Source organism: Leopardus geoffroyi, chromosome E1, assembly GCF_018350155.1.
Source record: "Leopardus geoffroyi isolate Oge1 chromosome E1, O.geoffroyi_Oge1_pat1.0, whole genome shotgun sequence".
Lineage (NCBI taxonomy): Eukaryota > Metazoa > Chordata > Mammalia > Carnivora > Felidae > Leopardus > Leopardus geoffroyi.
In genome coordinates this window covers 25261785-25276080 of record NC_059330.1, presented here as the reverse complement: position 1 = coordinate 25276080, position 14296 = coordinate 25261785, and the positions used below count along the sequence as shown (strand labels likewise).

General features: G+C 34.6%; 2 protein-coding genes across 2 annotated transcripts in view; one reads left to right on the top strand and one right to left on the bottom strand.

Annotated features, from left to right (window-relative positions):
- CE1H17orf64 (chromosome E1 C17orf64 homolog) overlaps positions 1–14296 on the bottom strand; it is a 72989-nt gene that overhangs the window by 12788 nt on the left and 45905 nt on the right. The gene's annotated exons all lie outside the window — the stretch shown is intronic.
- Positions 1–14296, top strand: part of APPBP2 (amyloid beta precursor protein binding protein 2) — a 52688-nt gene that overhangs the window by 13648 nt on the left and 24744 nt on the right. Inside the window, exons 2-4 of the mRNA XM_045488184.1 lie at positions 7831–7919; positions 10411–10562; positions 13313–13436. Of these exons, the coding sequence (XP_045344140.1) occupies positions 7831–7919; positions 10411–10562; positions 13313–13436 (365 nt within the window). The remainder of the gene's footprint in view (positions 1–7830; positions 7920–10410; positions 10563–13312; positions 13437–14296) is intronic.

Here is a 14296-nt window from a genome sequence, read left to right as displayed (position 1 = left end):
TATGTTGATAGTGATTTTCACTAGATGGTAAAATTGAGTGAATGTTTTTCCTTTTTATACATTATTTTCCATATTCTCTAATTTTTCTAAAAACATGTAATTATTCTAAGTCAGAGGAAGCAAATTGTTTAAAGTTGGTTACCTACAATACAGAATGAGTTTCCATATAGAGACAGAATGTATTTCTTAGAACTATACTGCTGTCTTTCTACTGCCTCCTGGATAGACCTAATTTTCACCGCAGATTGGTAATGAAGCTTTGAGAAGCTGAGAAACTTCTTATCAAATAATAGAGATCACAGACACATATTGACTTACATATGGCTGGTTATCGTTGTTAGGTATTACTACTAACCCAGATTTTTTGATCATTTATATCATGGTAGCCTCTTCCACCATTAACATACTCATGTAAATTACACAAGTGACCCCCTCAAGTGAGGGATAGAGTTAGAGAATCTGTATACTAGACCTGATTTCATCCTCATAATGATTGGGGAAAAAACTCTTAGTTTCTTGTTAAATGGATGTGGATATAATAGCATCTTCATATGTGGACAGCATATTTAAACTTTAGTAAAGGGTTGCCCTCTTATTTGAGTGTTAACTGTTTCTTGTGCTTTTTAATAATATGAGTGTATTAACCTCTTGACTTACTTGCCAATAAGCAAAGCATTTGCCCTGCAAGATAAGAATAATCATGTTGGTCAGTTGAATTAAATTTAAAAAAGTATGACATGGAACCAATGAGGGTAGAGCAGCTAAGAAATTAAAATGTTAATAAGAAGCAAGACATTTAAGTGTTGTTTTCAAAAGAAAGCATTTACCTTTTAATTATGTGTGTATTATGTTAAAATACTTCTGTGACACTTTAATCCAAGAATTTATAATCTGAGACCCCAATGTAATCAGTTACAGGATTTACTATATTATATACAATATACGAGCAAAGGAAATATTATATTACAATGTGAATTTTTTTAGAGCTACATTTCAGATGAATTTTGAGATTAGAGAATTTTTCGAGTAAATATATCTTATGAGTGAAGATAGTACATGTGTATTAAATAGAACAATTTGCTACTTTCTTTTATTTTAGAGGTGAAGGATACATTTGTTTAGAGATAAAGGAGACATTCTTTTTTAAAAACCTTTTATTAAAAAGTTTAAATACAAAAGTAGATAGAAGACCTCTGTGTGTCTGTTGTCCAGCTTTAACAGTTACCAGTTTTTGGCCAGTCTTGGTAAATCTGTTCTACCACATCCCCCTTTCCTATAGTATTTGGAAGCAAATCTAGGCATCATATAATTTCATCTGCTAATGTTTTAGTAGCCACCTTACTCTTACAACCCCTAAAAAATTTAATAGTAGTTTCTTACTGTTACTGAATATACAGTTATTCGATTTTCAGTTTTAAATGTGAAATTTGTATGTAATTTTACAGTTTGCTTATTTGGGTCAGGATCTAGATAAGTTCTACAGGTTGGCTGTTGGTTGATCTCTTAAGTCTTTTTTGATCTATAGGTGGCCTTTCCATCTGTTTTCTTATCTTTGCAGTTTATTTGAAGAAAGAGAATCTTTTGTCTTACAGACAGTACATAGTTTTCCTGTAGCCTGGATTTCAGTGATCATGATATAAAACATTTTCATCATCCCTTCTAGATGTTTTAGTCTTTGTCTCTGTGGGGGCTTCATGGGTTTCACTGATTTCAGATTTCAGCTTTTAATACCAAGTTTTGGGTTTGGGGTCTGTAAATCATTTAGGTAGTATGAATTGGGACTGCATAGTCCTATGTGTCTTAGGTTTGAAGTTTCAGTTTTTCACTGCAGACTTTGAAGGCTGTGGATATTCTTGACTTTTTTATTCCTGGTTTAGGCAGGTAGTTCAGCTCCAAGTCCCTTTGCTTACAAGGATCTGCTGTCTGGACTCCTTCCTATCTGGTGTTTTGTACTCTACCCACAACCACTCAGAGGTATAAACTATTCCTGTTTTTCTTCCTTCCCAGCTGTTTTTGAGTTTTGACAGCTGTGAAGTTTTTGCTCTTGGTTTCAAACTCAGCTATTTATCCAAAAGTTCTTTTCTGATAACTTTATTCAGCAGTTCCTTTTGTTTGGAAAAGAGCTGGAAGGTTTTCATATGTGTCGCTGTCATCTGCCTATTGCCAGAAGCTTTACTCCGGTTTGTCTTCAAAACTCAGCTGAAATTCTTCTTAGAGTAGTTACTTCATTTGTGATACTAAAACACTCTGTTTACCTCCATTGTATAATCTATGAGCATTATCTTTCTGCTCTGACAGATTCCACATTTTTTGAGATCAGAGAACAACTCTTACTTTGTATTCCTGTGATGACCATAGTCACTAATATATCCCTGATACCTAGCACAGTGTCTTACACAAATGTTCCTGATATTTATTAATGAGAAAATAAGTAGAATATTTCTAGCTATAGTTTTCTTGCCTTTGACGTGAAAAATGACAAAGATAAAACAGGTTCAGTAAGCCATGAGTTTCATGTACTGAATATGCCAGGGTACTTGGTAAAAGATCAGATGTTAATAGGAAACATCTATTTTTGTCTATCAACTTAAGCATCTATTATTTAGAATTTGTTCTTGACTTTCGCATTTAGGTACTGGCAGTTTATGTTCTTCATCGCTAGGGTACACTAGTGTATGAAGTTTGCATTGAAATTTGTTCTCAGAGTTTATTGTATGAGCTCTATTGTATAGAGTACTATGGAGAAAGGACATAAGATTATGCCTAATCAGTGTTTCTCTTTAAGGTGCTCACAGTGTGGTTGGGAGACAATAACTAACTATGTTATAGCTGGGGTTTTTCCCTAAGTGTTGAATTCTTTAGCTAAATTTGGGCAGTTTCAATAAATAATGATAGAATAACAATACTAAATATTTGATTCTCTAACTGTAAACTTCAGAATAGAGACTGTGTCTTGATATTTTTGTTTGTTTCTTCTGAGATTGAGTTCCATCCAAAGTAGATCATTACCAATTTGGATTATGGATTCGGAAAGCATTGAATGTATATCTAGCTAATGCTATGCAATGTGCTAGGTATTGGGGGTATAGTGATAACAGTGGTTACCTCACGGAGTGTAGAGTGTAATGGAGTGACATGTTGAACAAGTTTAGTGAATGTGTGCATGTATGTCTTGATGCTGATATGGAGGAAAATACAGTGTGTCATGAGAAAGTATAACAGGGAACAGAATTTAGATTGGGGAGTAAAGGGCAGGTCTCTATGAGAAGGTGACAAATTAGTGGAGACCATTAGGAAGAGTTATAGATTAACCCGGCAAAGAATCATGGTACTAGTGCTTCATGTGGAGGCAGTAGCATATGTGTGCAAAACTCACAAGGTGAGATAGAGCTAAAAGAAAGCTAATGTGGCAGGAATATAGGAGACAGGGAGAAAGAATGGTAAAAAATGAGGTTTGAAAAATAGGCAGGAGTCAGATAACTTTTAGAGACTTGTAGCCCATATTAAAAATTTTGAATTATGTTCAAACTGAGGCTGCCATTGAAAAGTTTTAAACAAGGAATGCCATGAAATAATTTACATTTTTAAAAGATCATTCTGGCTGCTGTGCGGAATTGATTAGAAGAGGACAAGAGTGGTAATGGAGAAGCCAGTTCTACCTAACCTTTTCAGTAATCCAAGTGAACGATTTGAAATATAAATCCTGTCTCACAGATGTGCAGTTTATTGAATATTGTCCAGCTTTTGAAAAAACATACACATATGTAATGGTAGATAAACAATTTAAAAACAAAAGAGGGCTTATATTGCTCAAATTTTTCTAAAACTTGTTCATTTTTACGTGTCATGGTAATTTTTCTTTGATAACAACTGCTTTTCATTTCTGAAGATTTTTGCTCTTTACTGACTCTTCAAGAGGGGATAACAGTTTCAAACATGAGTGAGGTACATGAGTTTCATAGATTGTGTCTGTATGTTCTTAGACCATAGTTTGAATTCACTTTCTTTTATATTTTTTTCTAAACCTTTCCAAGTTTCTGTTGTTGGGAATTAGCCAAGATTATTTTGTATGCTAATCTGATGTCAAAACTAAGCTGTTCAGTCTTAGCCTGTGGTGATTTTGAATTGGCTGGGAAAGCAACCAATTAAAAATCCCTCTGGTTAAGGAAGACTTTCATCCCCATCTTTATCTCCCAAAGAGTTTTCTGGGTTTGGGGATGGCTTGCATTGCCCTTGCAGTAGTTTTTCCTTCAGTATGTTATAAGATTTTTACTTTAGTCTGTTCTAAAACATCACCAGGAATTCCATCCCTTTGTATCTTCAAGGTGTTAATTCTTATATATGTGTGTTACTAATATTTTACTCGGTTTCGTTGTATTTACATTTTTTATTTATAATATTTTATATTCTTGGGCATTTTAGGGTTTTATGTAATCACTTATCTCTATGATTTTTGCCTGTGATATGTTTCAAAAGGCAGTGTTTACCAAGTAGCTTTTAATATTGCTGTCATTTAAGTCTGGAATTTATTTTTACTATATTTTATTAGGAGACATCTAACTTTGCTTTCCCATTTTTTTCTTTTTTTAAATGTTTATTTTTGAGTGACAGCATGCACACGAGCCAGGGGAGGGGCAGACGGGGGACAAAGGGATCTCACTAATCGTGAGATCATGACCTGAGTCAAAGTCTGATTGATGCTTAACCTACTGAGCCCCCCAGGTGCCCCCCCCCCGCCCTTTTTTTTTAAGTTTTGAGAAAGAGAAAGAGAGTACATGCATGCACCCACAGGAAGGGTGGAGAGAGAGAATCTTGAGCAGGCTCCACATGGGGCCTATACCTGGAACTTGAGATCATGACCTGATCTAGAGTCGGATGCCCAACCGACTGAGCCATCCAGGCGCTCCTTCTTTCCCCATTTTTATGCACTCTTTGTTAGCTCCTTCTTCAGTGATCAAAAAATTTTTTTCTTCATCATGTTAATTTTTTACACATACTGTGGTCTACTTTTGAAGTTTGCATTTTGTTCCATTGATTGGTTTGTCTTCATACCTTTCCAGTATTGTTTTAGTTGTATTATAATGTCTGGTTTTATATCTCTTGGGAGGTAATTTACCTACTTCTAAAAATAAACTATTTTCCCTTAAAGAACCAAAAGTTGATAGTCTTTTAATAGCCTTGTTATTCATTGGGTACAGAATATAATATGAAATACTTAACAATGAACTGAAGTAAGTAAGATTTTAAAAAAAATTTTATAAAAAATTTTTTTTAACATTTAAAAAAATTTTTTTTTAATTTTTGAGACAGAGACAGAGCATGAACGGGGGAGGGGCAGAGAGAGAGGGAGACACAGAATCTGAAGCAGGCTCCAGGCTCTGAGCTGTCAGCACAGAGCCCAATGTGGGGCTCGAACTCACGAACTGTAAAATCGTTACCTTAACCAACTGAGCCCCCAGGCACCCCCTAAATAAGTCAGATTTTTAAAAATCTAATCAGAATTCTTACCAAGGAATCTGGAGCCTCAGTTTCCTCCAAGCTCTACTCTATAAGCTGTATGAATCTATGAAAGAATAAATCTTTAAGTCTTCTATAAAAACGTTAAAAATTACCCTATTTATTTATTTATTTATTTATTTTTAATTTACATCCAAGTTAGCATACAGTGCAACAATGATTTCAGTAGTAGATTCCTTAATGCCCCTTACCCATTTAGCCCATCCGACTCCCCCCAACCAAGCTAAAAATTACTCTTTTTATATATACTCTTCCTTCCTGATAGATTATCTTTAAGAGGCAGTGTAGTGTACATTATTAAGAACATGGATGTAAAGACAGACTGCCAGGGGCTGGATTTGTGCTTTACCCCTTTTTAGTTGTATGATTTTGAGCAGGTTATTTAATTTTGTATGCCTCAATTTCCTTATCTGTGAAAGTATAGAGTGAGTTACTTATGTAAAGCACTTAGAACAATGCCTGGCACATATTAGATCTTTTTAAGAACTAAATGCTATTTTTATTCTGGATCAGTATCCACAAATCCCATTCACAGAATGTCTAAGTTTGCATTTTTGGATAAACCTAGTAAGGATAATTGGAAACAATTAAGTCATTACCCTCTTCCCAGAATTTAAATGTGAACCCATTTTTAGCTAGAAAAATTGAACAGAGTAAAAGGGGGAGGGGCTTGTGTTAATAAGGGCATGTTTACATTGTAACTAAGGAAGCAACTTTTCAGAATTTTAATTTCAAATCCCATTTAGTAAGATATACCAGTTTTCAGTCATTAAAGGCATACGATGAGTTGTAATGTATACAAAGCTTAATTGTCTTTGGTGAGTACAGGCAAAAAGGTTGTATAACTTGTTTTCATTTCTCCTATCTTAAAGAAATTCTAAGCCTTAAGTTTGCTAATGATAAGTTATTTTGGTAAGAAGTGAGGTTTTTTTGTATTATACCATTTTGGGAGTGTGTATATATATTTATTTTGATAAGTAGATTTACTTTTCTGCCCTAGATAAAAACTTACCACATTGTTAAGCTTCCAAATACAGATTAGGTCATACATTCTCAACTTTATTTTCTGAGTTATTCTCTGTCGGTTAATAGTCAAAGTAAATATGACAGTGATTAATAATAGTGAATTTTACTGTTTACATTCCCAGAAGCTCTTACTGTAGCAGAAAACATAATCATCTCTAAAATTAGCAAATCTTTCCTTACGAAAGTTTACTGTTAATAAGAGTATCCAACCGTTTTATGTGAAGATGACATTTTGCTTCCCCTTCCTGGGCATGTGGTAGCCCCTTATCTCTTCTCTTCGGTAATTGTTACGGATTTTTCACAGCAGTCCTTATTGATTTGCATTAATATACTTATGTAATTTGACCTGGCTTCCATTGTGACTAGTGATTTATGCCCAAGAACTAGTTGATTGAGTTTGTAGTGTATTTTCCCAGCACAAAGTTAACTGGCCCATTTTGGCACATGAACTCTAGATCTTGTCTTCTTTTTGAAACCCCTGTTCTGTAAACTGAGCTAAGAGTTAAGTGTAATATAAAGTGAATAAGATAAAATTCCAGCCTTCTAAGGCATTATATTTATATAGCATATAAAAATTCAAAGCATTTGGTGAAGCTGGAGTGGGAGAAGGAGGGACAGTAGTATTTGTCTCTTTTTAACCATGTGCATATATTATTTGTGATAAACATTGAACACATTTGTTAAAATGTTACTTTTAAAAGAAGTTCTAAAAAGGCAAAATGAGTAAGGGATTGTGACATGATTAGAAATCCTGCCATCTTGGATTATTTTAATTTATTTATTTTTTCATCCTGGATTACTTTATTTATTTAAGATTTTATTTTTAAGCAGTCTCTTTACCCAATGTGGGGCCTGAACTCACAACCCTGAGATCAAAAGTTGCACACTCTCCTGACTGAGCCAGCCAGGCACCGCCCCCCCCCCCCCCCCATCCTGGATTACTTTAGACATGATCTGTTAATTTTAAAAGTTTCTTGACCATAACTTTTTATGTTTATTTAATAAGTGTATAGCACTTTGTAGAATTTAACATGTACCAGATACTAATTTTTAAATTAAATTAATTTTAAATGTTAATTTTTAACTTTATATACAACTATTAAAATGTCTTGTATGAATTGTAAAAACTTGTTAATTTACTATTGCTGTGGAATCATACTGACTTTGGGTAGTACCCATTAAATTCATTAAATGTTAAGTCCATCAAATTATATCTAGAAGTATAATTAAAGTAAAATTAAAATTAAATTAAAAATTTTTAATTACCTTTTTTATTTTTCATTTCAGCTTTACCAACAGGGACGCTTATGTCAACTGGGCAGTGAATTTTGTGAATTGGAAGTTTTTGCTAAAGTATTGAGAGCTTTGGATAAAAGGTAAATACACTTTTTAAAAATTGTAAGTGAACTATACATAACCTAAATTTTATCATTGTAACTTTTTAAGTGTACAATTCAGTGACATTAAGTACCTACCTACCCATTGTTGTGAAACCATCATTACCACCTTGCTTTTGTGTTCAAGAAAAGGAGACTGAATTCATCTTCCCCATTTTGGCTGTTACATGTGGTGGAGCCACATACAAGTATAGATGACACAGCCTTTGATTATATACTTGCTGTTCTCTTTAGCATTCTTCCTGAAATTTGCTTTAAATGCTATTTCTTTTTCCTAACCCACACTTCTAGGAAAATAAGAATATAGTTTTACAAAATACTGCTAATTTCTAATATGAATATTGCCAAGTTGTTTTATTTGTTCAACAAATTAACTAAGTATATACTTGTTCAATGCCTAGTACGAATCAGGTACTGTTCAAGATGCTGTGAATAAGTTCTACAACATCTCTTCCTCATGGATTTTGTATTTGAGAGAGGAAAATAATAGGTAAATAATATAATTTCGCTGTTAGAGGTAACTTTGAAATGTGGCCTGTGTACTGTAGAGAAACTTTTTGGTTAGTTGAATAATTAAAATTAATCTGTAAAATAAATAAATGAGAACTTCATTTTGGTAAAAGAAGGCTATAGCAAAACTTTTAAAAAAGCATTCTTTAAGAAAAGGTTACCTTTCTGGAATTTAAATTTCTCTATACAATTCTAAACGTAGCCATTGTAAACATTTAGTGGAATACCTCTCTTTCATCTCTCAGGTTATCTTTCACCAAGTCAAAATCCCTTGGTAAGTGTTTAATGTATTTGTGAAACTAAAAGCATGTAGTTTGACTTTTTTCCCCTTTATCCAAAGCAGTGATTCTGGTATTTACAATTTTGTTATTTAAAAGTTTTTTATTAAGATATAATTCACATACCACCACATTCACCATTTTAAATTATATAATTAATTCAGTGTCTTTAGTATATTCACAAGGTTTTGCAACCATCACCACCATCTAATTCTAGAACATTTTCATCACCCCATAAAGAAACCCTGTACCCATTAACAATCACTTCCTATTTCCTCTTACCCCCAGCCTACCATTAATCAATTTTCTGTCTCTAGATTTACCTGTTCTAGAAAAGAGAATCATATGGTATATGGTCTTTTGTGACTGGCTTCTTTTACTTACAATGTTTGAAAGGTTTATTCATGGTGTTGCTTGTATTAGTACTTCTTTCCTTTTATGGCTGAGTAATTTTCCACTGTATGAATATACTGTGTTTTATTTATCTAGTCATCTGTTGGTGAACATTTTGGCTGTTTGGCTATTATGATAATACTGCTGTGAACGTTTATGGACAAGATTTTGTGTAGGCATATGTTTTCAATTGTGTATATAACTAAGGGTGTATACATATGATAACTCTGTTTAATTTTTTTAGTAAACTCTAAACTGTTTTCCATAGTGGCTGTATCATTTTATGTTCCTACCATCAATGTATGAGAGTTCCAATTTTTACATATTTTTGTCATCACTTTTTTAGAATAATGATTACATCCTAGCAGGTGTGAAGTGGTATCTCATTGTGATTTGGGTTTGCATGTCCCTAATGACTAATGATGTTGAGCATCTTTTCTTGTACTTATTGGTCATTTGTATACTTTCTTTGGAGAAATCTCTATTCAAATCCATTTCCCATTTTTAAATTGGGTTATTATTGAATTATAAGATGATTTGGTTTTTAAAAGTTAGTTTTAGGGGTGCCTGAGTGGCTCAGTTGGTTGATCATCTGACTCTTGATTTCGGCTCAGGGACTCTTGATTTTGGCACAGGTCAGGATCCCAGGGTTGTAGGATTGAGCTCCACGTCAGGCTCCACACTGTGTGGAGCCTGCTTAGGATTCTGTCTCTCTCCCTCTGCCCCTCTCCCCTGCTCGTGTTCTCTCTCTCTCTCTCTCTCTCTCTCTTTCTCAAATAATTTTTAAAAAAGAAAAGTTAGTTTTATTCTTTTTTATTGACGTTTGTTTACACATACAGGAACACACAGTGATCTACTGAATAAAAATATTAGGCTAAATTATGGATTATTATGGCCTCATAATTCATAAGGCAGAAAGTTTTTTGTATCTTATTCCATCTTGGAAAATAATGGTAGTGTTATTTTTTAAAAAGAAAGCTAGTGGACGCCAGGGTGCTCAGTCAGTTAAGTGTCCAACTCTTGATTTGGGCTTAGGTCATGATCACACAGTTCGTGAGTTCAAGCCCTTCATTCCCAGCGTGGATCCTGCTTGGGATTCTCTCTCTCCCTCTTTCTCTGCCCCTTGCCTGCTTGCTTGCACACACCTGTGCACACCCATGCACATGTGTTCTCTTTCTTTCTCCCTCAAAATAAATAAATAAACTTAAAAAAAAATAAAAATCAAGCTAGCACTTTCTAAAACTGTAAAATATGTTATCTTTATAAAATAATCTTTTCTTCTCTTTCAGACATTTGCTTCATCATTGTTTCCAGGCTTTGATGGATCATGGTGTGAAAGTTGCTTCAGTCTTGGCCTACTCATTCAGTAGGCGGTGCTCTTACATAGCAGAATCTGATGCTGCAGTAAAAGAAAAAGCCATTCAGGTTGGCTTTGTTTTAGGTAAGTAATAGTAAAATAGAGGAGTGTTTTATTGTAGGACATGACTCATTAAACCTACTAATGATAAAGGATTACTTACACCAGAACATTCCCAAAGTCTACATAAGGAGGTTGAGAAAAACATCAGAAAAATTAGGTGTGATTTATTGAATGTTAACTTTGTGCCAAACACTAAAGTAGGCATTTAAATGTTATATTTTCCAAATCCTCATAACGTTCCAGTGGTGTGATGGTATTAATGGCACTTTACAAATGAAAGATTCAGAAAAGTTAAGAACTTGCTCAAGTCACATAGCTGGTAGTGTACTAAAAGTTTAGAATCCTGCATCTATAAATTCCTTACCACATGTTTTGCTAACATGTCCTGCTGCCTCCAGCCTCTTTCACCAGCTTACCATATGCTGTGGCATGAGACTTAATCCTTTTAAGGCCTCAGTTTTTCAGTCTCTAAAATGAGGGTAATCCTGTATTTCCTAATGGGATGTTACAAGAATACTGAAAACATATGGGGAAGGAGTCTGAGAAGGTTTTGTTTGTTATATACAGAGAAAAATACTGTTTAAATTTTGTGTAACATTAAAAAAAATGTTTATTTGGGGGTGCCTGGTGGCTCAGTCAGTTAAGCAGCCAACTTTGGCTTAAGTCATGATCTCGCGTTAGTGAGTTCGAGCCCCGCATTGGTTCTGGCAATTTGGAGCCTGGAGCCTGCTTTGGATTCTGTGTCTCCTTCTCTGTCTCTCCCCCACTCGTGCTCTGTTTCTCTCTCTCAAAAATAAATAATAAGCAATAAACATTAAAAAGAAATTTTTTTAAATGTTTGTTTTAAAGACACAGAGAGCGCGAATGGGGGAGGGACAGAAAAAGATGGAGATCGAGAATCCCATGCAGGCTCTGTTCTGTCTGCACTGAGCCTGACATGAGGCTCGAACCCATGAACCATGAGATCATAACCTGAGCTGAAATCAAGAGTCAGACAGTTAAACGACTGAGCCACCCAAGCACCCCTGCATAACATTTTATATATTTTTTACAAATCTACATAGATAAGTATGTTTCAGGCAACTACTTATTAAAGTTGTTACTTACCCTTCTTTTTACTTTCTTTAAAAAAATTTTTTTGAAATAATTATAGATTCACAGACAATATCAAAACCAAGAATTGACATGACTTTAACACTATTTAAAAAAATTTTTTTTAATGTCTATTTTTGAGAGAGAGAGAAAGAGAGAGAGATATGTGGGGGGCAGGGGGGCAGAGAGAGGGAGACACAGAATCTGAAGCAAGCTCCAGGCTCTGAGCTGTGAGCACAGAGCCTGATGGGCTCGGACTCATGAACCGTAAGATCATGACCTGAGCCAAAGACGGACGCTTAACCAACTGAACCACCCAGGTGCCCCCAAGTTTAGTACTGTTAAGTAGACTACAGACCTTATTGCATTTTCAACAATTTTTACATGTACTCACGCGTGTGTATGTTTCTATGCAGTTGATTCCATGTAAAGATTCATATAAGATGTCATTACCATCAAGATACAGGACTGTTCCATCAACACAGACTCCCTTTCATTTTTTTTTTTTTTTTTTTTTTTTTTAATTTTTTTTTTTCAACGTTTATTTATTTTTGGGACAGAGAGAGACAGAGCATGAACGGGGGAGGGGCAGAGAGAGAGAGGGAGACACAGAATCGGAAACAGGCTCCAGGCTCTGAGCCATCAGCCCAGAGCCCGACGCGGGGCTCGAACTCACGGACCGTGAGATCGTGACCTGGCTGAAGTCGGATGCTTAACTGACTGCGCCACCCAGGCGCCCCTCCCTTTCATTTTTAACTCCTTACATTAATGTGTGCACATGCCTGTTTTAGCTCTCTTACACATGCACATACACTTTCTTTGCTAACAAATTTTCATGATCATTTCCTTCAATCTTAGAATAATTCTTTGTAGAGGTCATAGACAGTTTGCTGGAAGAACTTCAGAACATTTTTCCTGAAAAGAAATTTATCCTCTGATAGTCCCATGGAATAAAACTGCAACCAAGAATTGTCCCCCAAAAATGTCTCTAGCAAAAGAGTATCTGTGATCTTGATGAATGTTAAGGTTGACATCCCTTTGGTCCTAGATAATTATGTAAAAATCTGTAGAACAACTTCAGTATCAACCAAAGTGAAAGGCAGAAAGTTTTTAGTGTTCATTGACGTCCTCTGTCAGCTCCACAAACATTTATACCAATGTCTGGTTGTTATAATGAGCCAGACTGAAGAAATATCTTGCAGGTAGAATCAAGTTCTAACAAACTCATAGTTAAGTTATTGGTCTTGATCCTAAAATTACCGCAATTTGGAGACAATGGAGACAATTTTCTTAATAATAGCTTTATTGAGATGTTCTTTGAGATTGGGTATAAAGAGACTGAAAATGTTAGGATTATTGAAATATATGGCTAATTAACTGGAAAATGTCAATTCTTAGAGTATAGAGTATTTTTAGAGGGTTAAAACTCTTGACTCCTTATTCAAGGTCTCAACTTTGATCTAATCCCCCTAGTTTGAAAGTTTTTGTTTTGTTTTTTGTTTACAGTAGCTTTGTTTTGGGCTAAACACAGGACTTTAATATTATGGGTGTTTTCATTTTAGATAATACTAATTTTAAGCGTGTCATTTTAGCTTTCAAGTGATTTATTAAATTATTTTAAAAATTACTTATTAAATTATTTAAAATTATTTAAAGTTACTGGTTTTCTTGTCCTTTAGGTGGCTTTCTTTCAGATGCAGGGTGGTACAGTGATGCTGAGAAAGTTTTTCTGTCCTGCCTTCAGTTGTGTACTCTACATGATGAGATGCTTCATTGGTTTCGTGCAGTAGAATGTTGTGTGAGGTAAGTTGGAAGAAATCCTACTGTAATGGTCCTTAGTGGCTTTTATAGTTTTAGCTTGTATAAGTATACTCCTAACAATTGGACAAACCTCAGAGGTTATATTTGTTTGTCATAGTTTCATTAGTCTGGCCTCCTATCTCTGATCACCAAAATATAGTTAACTTGCTATGGGCATCTTAGTTTAGATTTGAATATTATGAACCACACTGTATATTTTATGTATGTATGTATGTATGTATGTATTTTTGGGAGAGAAACAGAGAGCATGAGAGTGGGGAGGGGCAGAGAGAGAGAGGGAGACAAAGGATCTGAAGCAGGCTCTGTGCTGACAGCAGAGAGCTCAATGTGGGGCTCAAACTCACGAACCCTGAGATCATGAGCTGAACTGAAGTTGAATGCTTAACCAGCTGAGCCACCTAGGTGTCCCTATTTTATATATATATATTTTTGCTATGTCGTAGAGCTTGTGTGTTCATTCACTCAACAATTATTTATTGAATGCCTCAGTGTACCCAAAACTGTGCTAGGCACTGGATGCTGGGAAAATAAAAACATGTTTTTCTTGGGTGTTTATTTTTTTTACCCCTGTTTACATTTCTAGAATTGTGTAATAAGATTAGTATTTTATTTATAAATAACTATTTTCTTTAAAAATACATTTTTTAACATGTACTTAAAGGAAAGGCAGGCAAGGCTAGAAATAACTCTTCTTTTTTACTGTCTTCGTTTTTTCTATGTAACATTTAGTTATGGGTATTTTTATGTAAGTTTTCTCTCTGTCCCAAAATTTGATTTGACATTTTTTTAATGTTTATTTATTTATGAGAGAGAGAATGAGAGAGAGCCTGCGCATGTGCGAG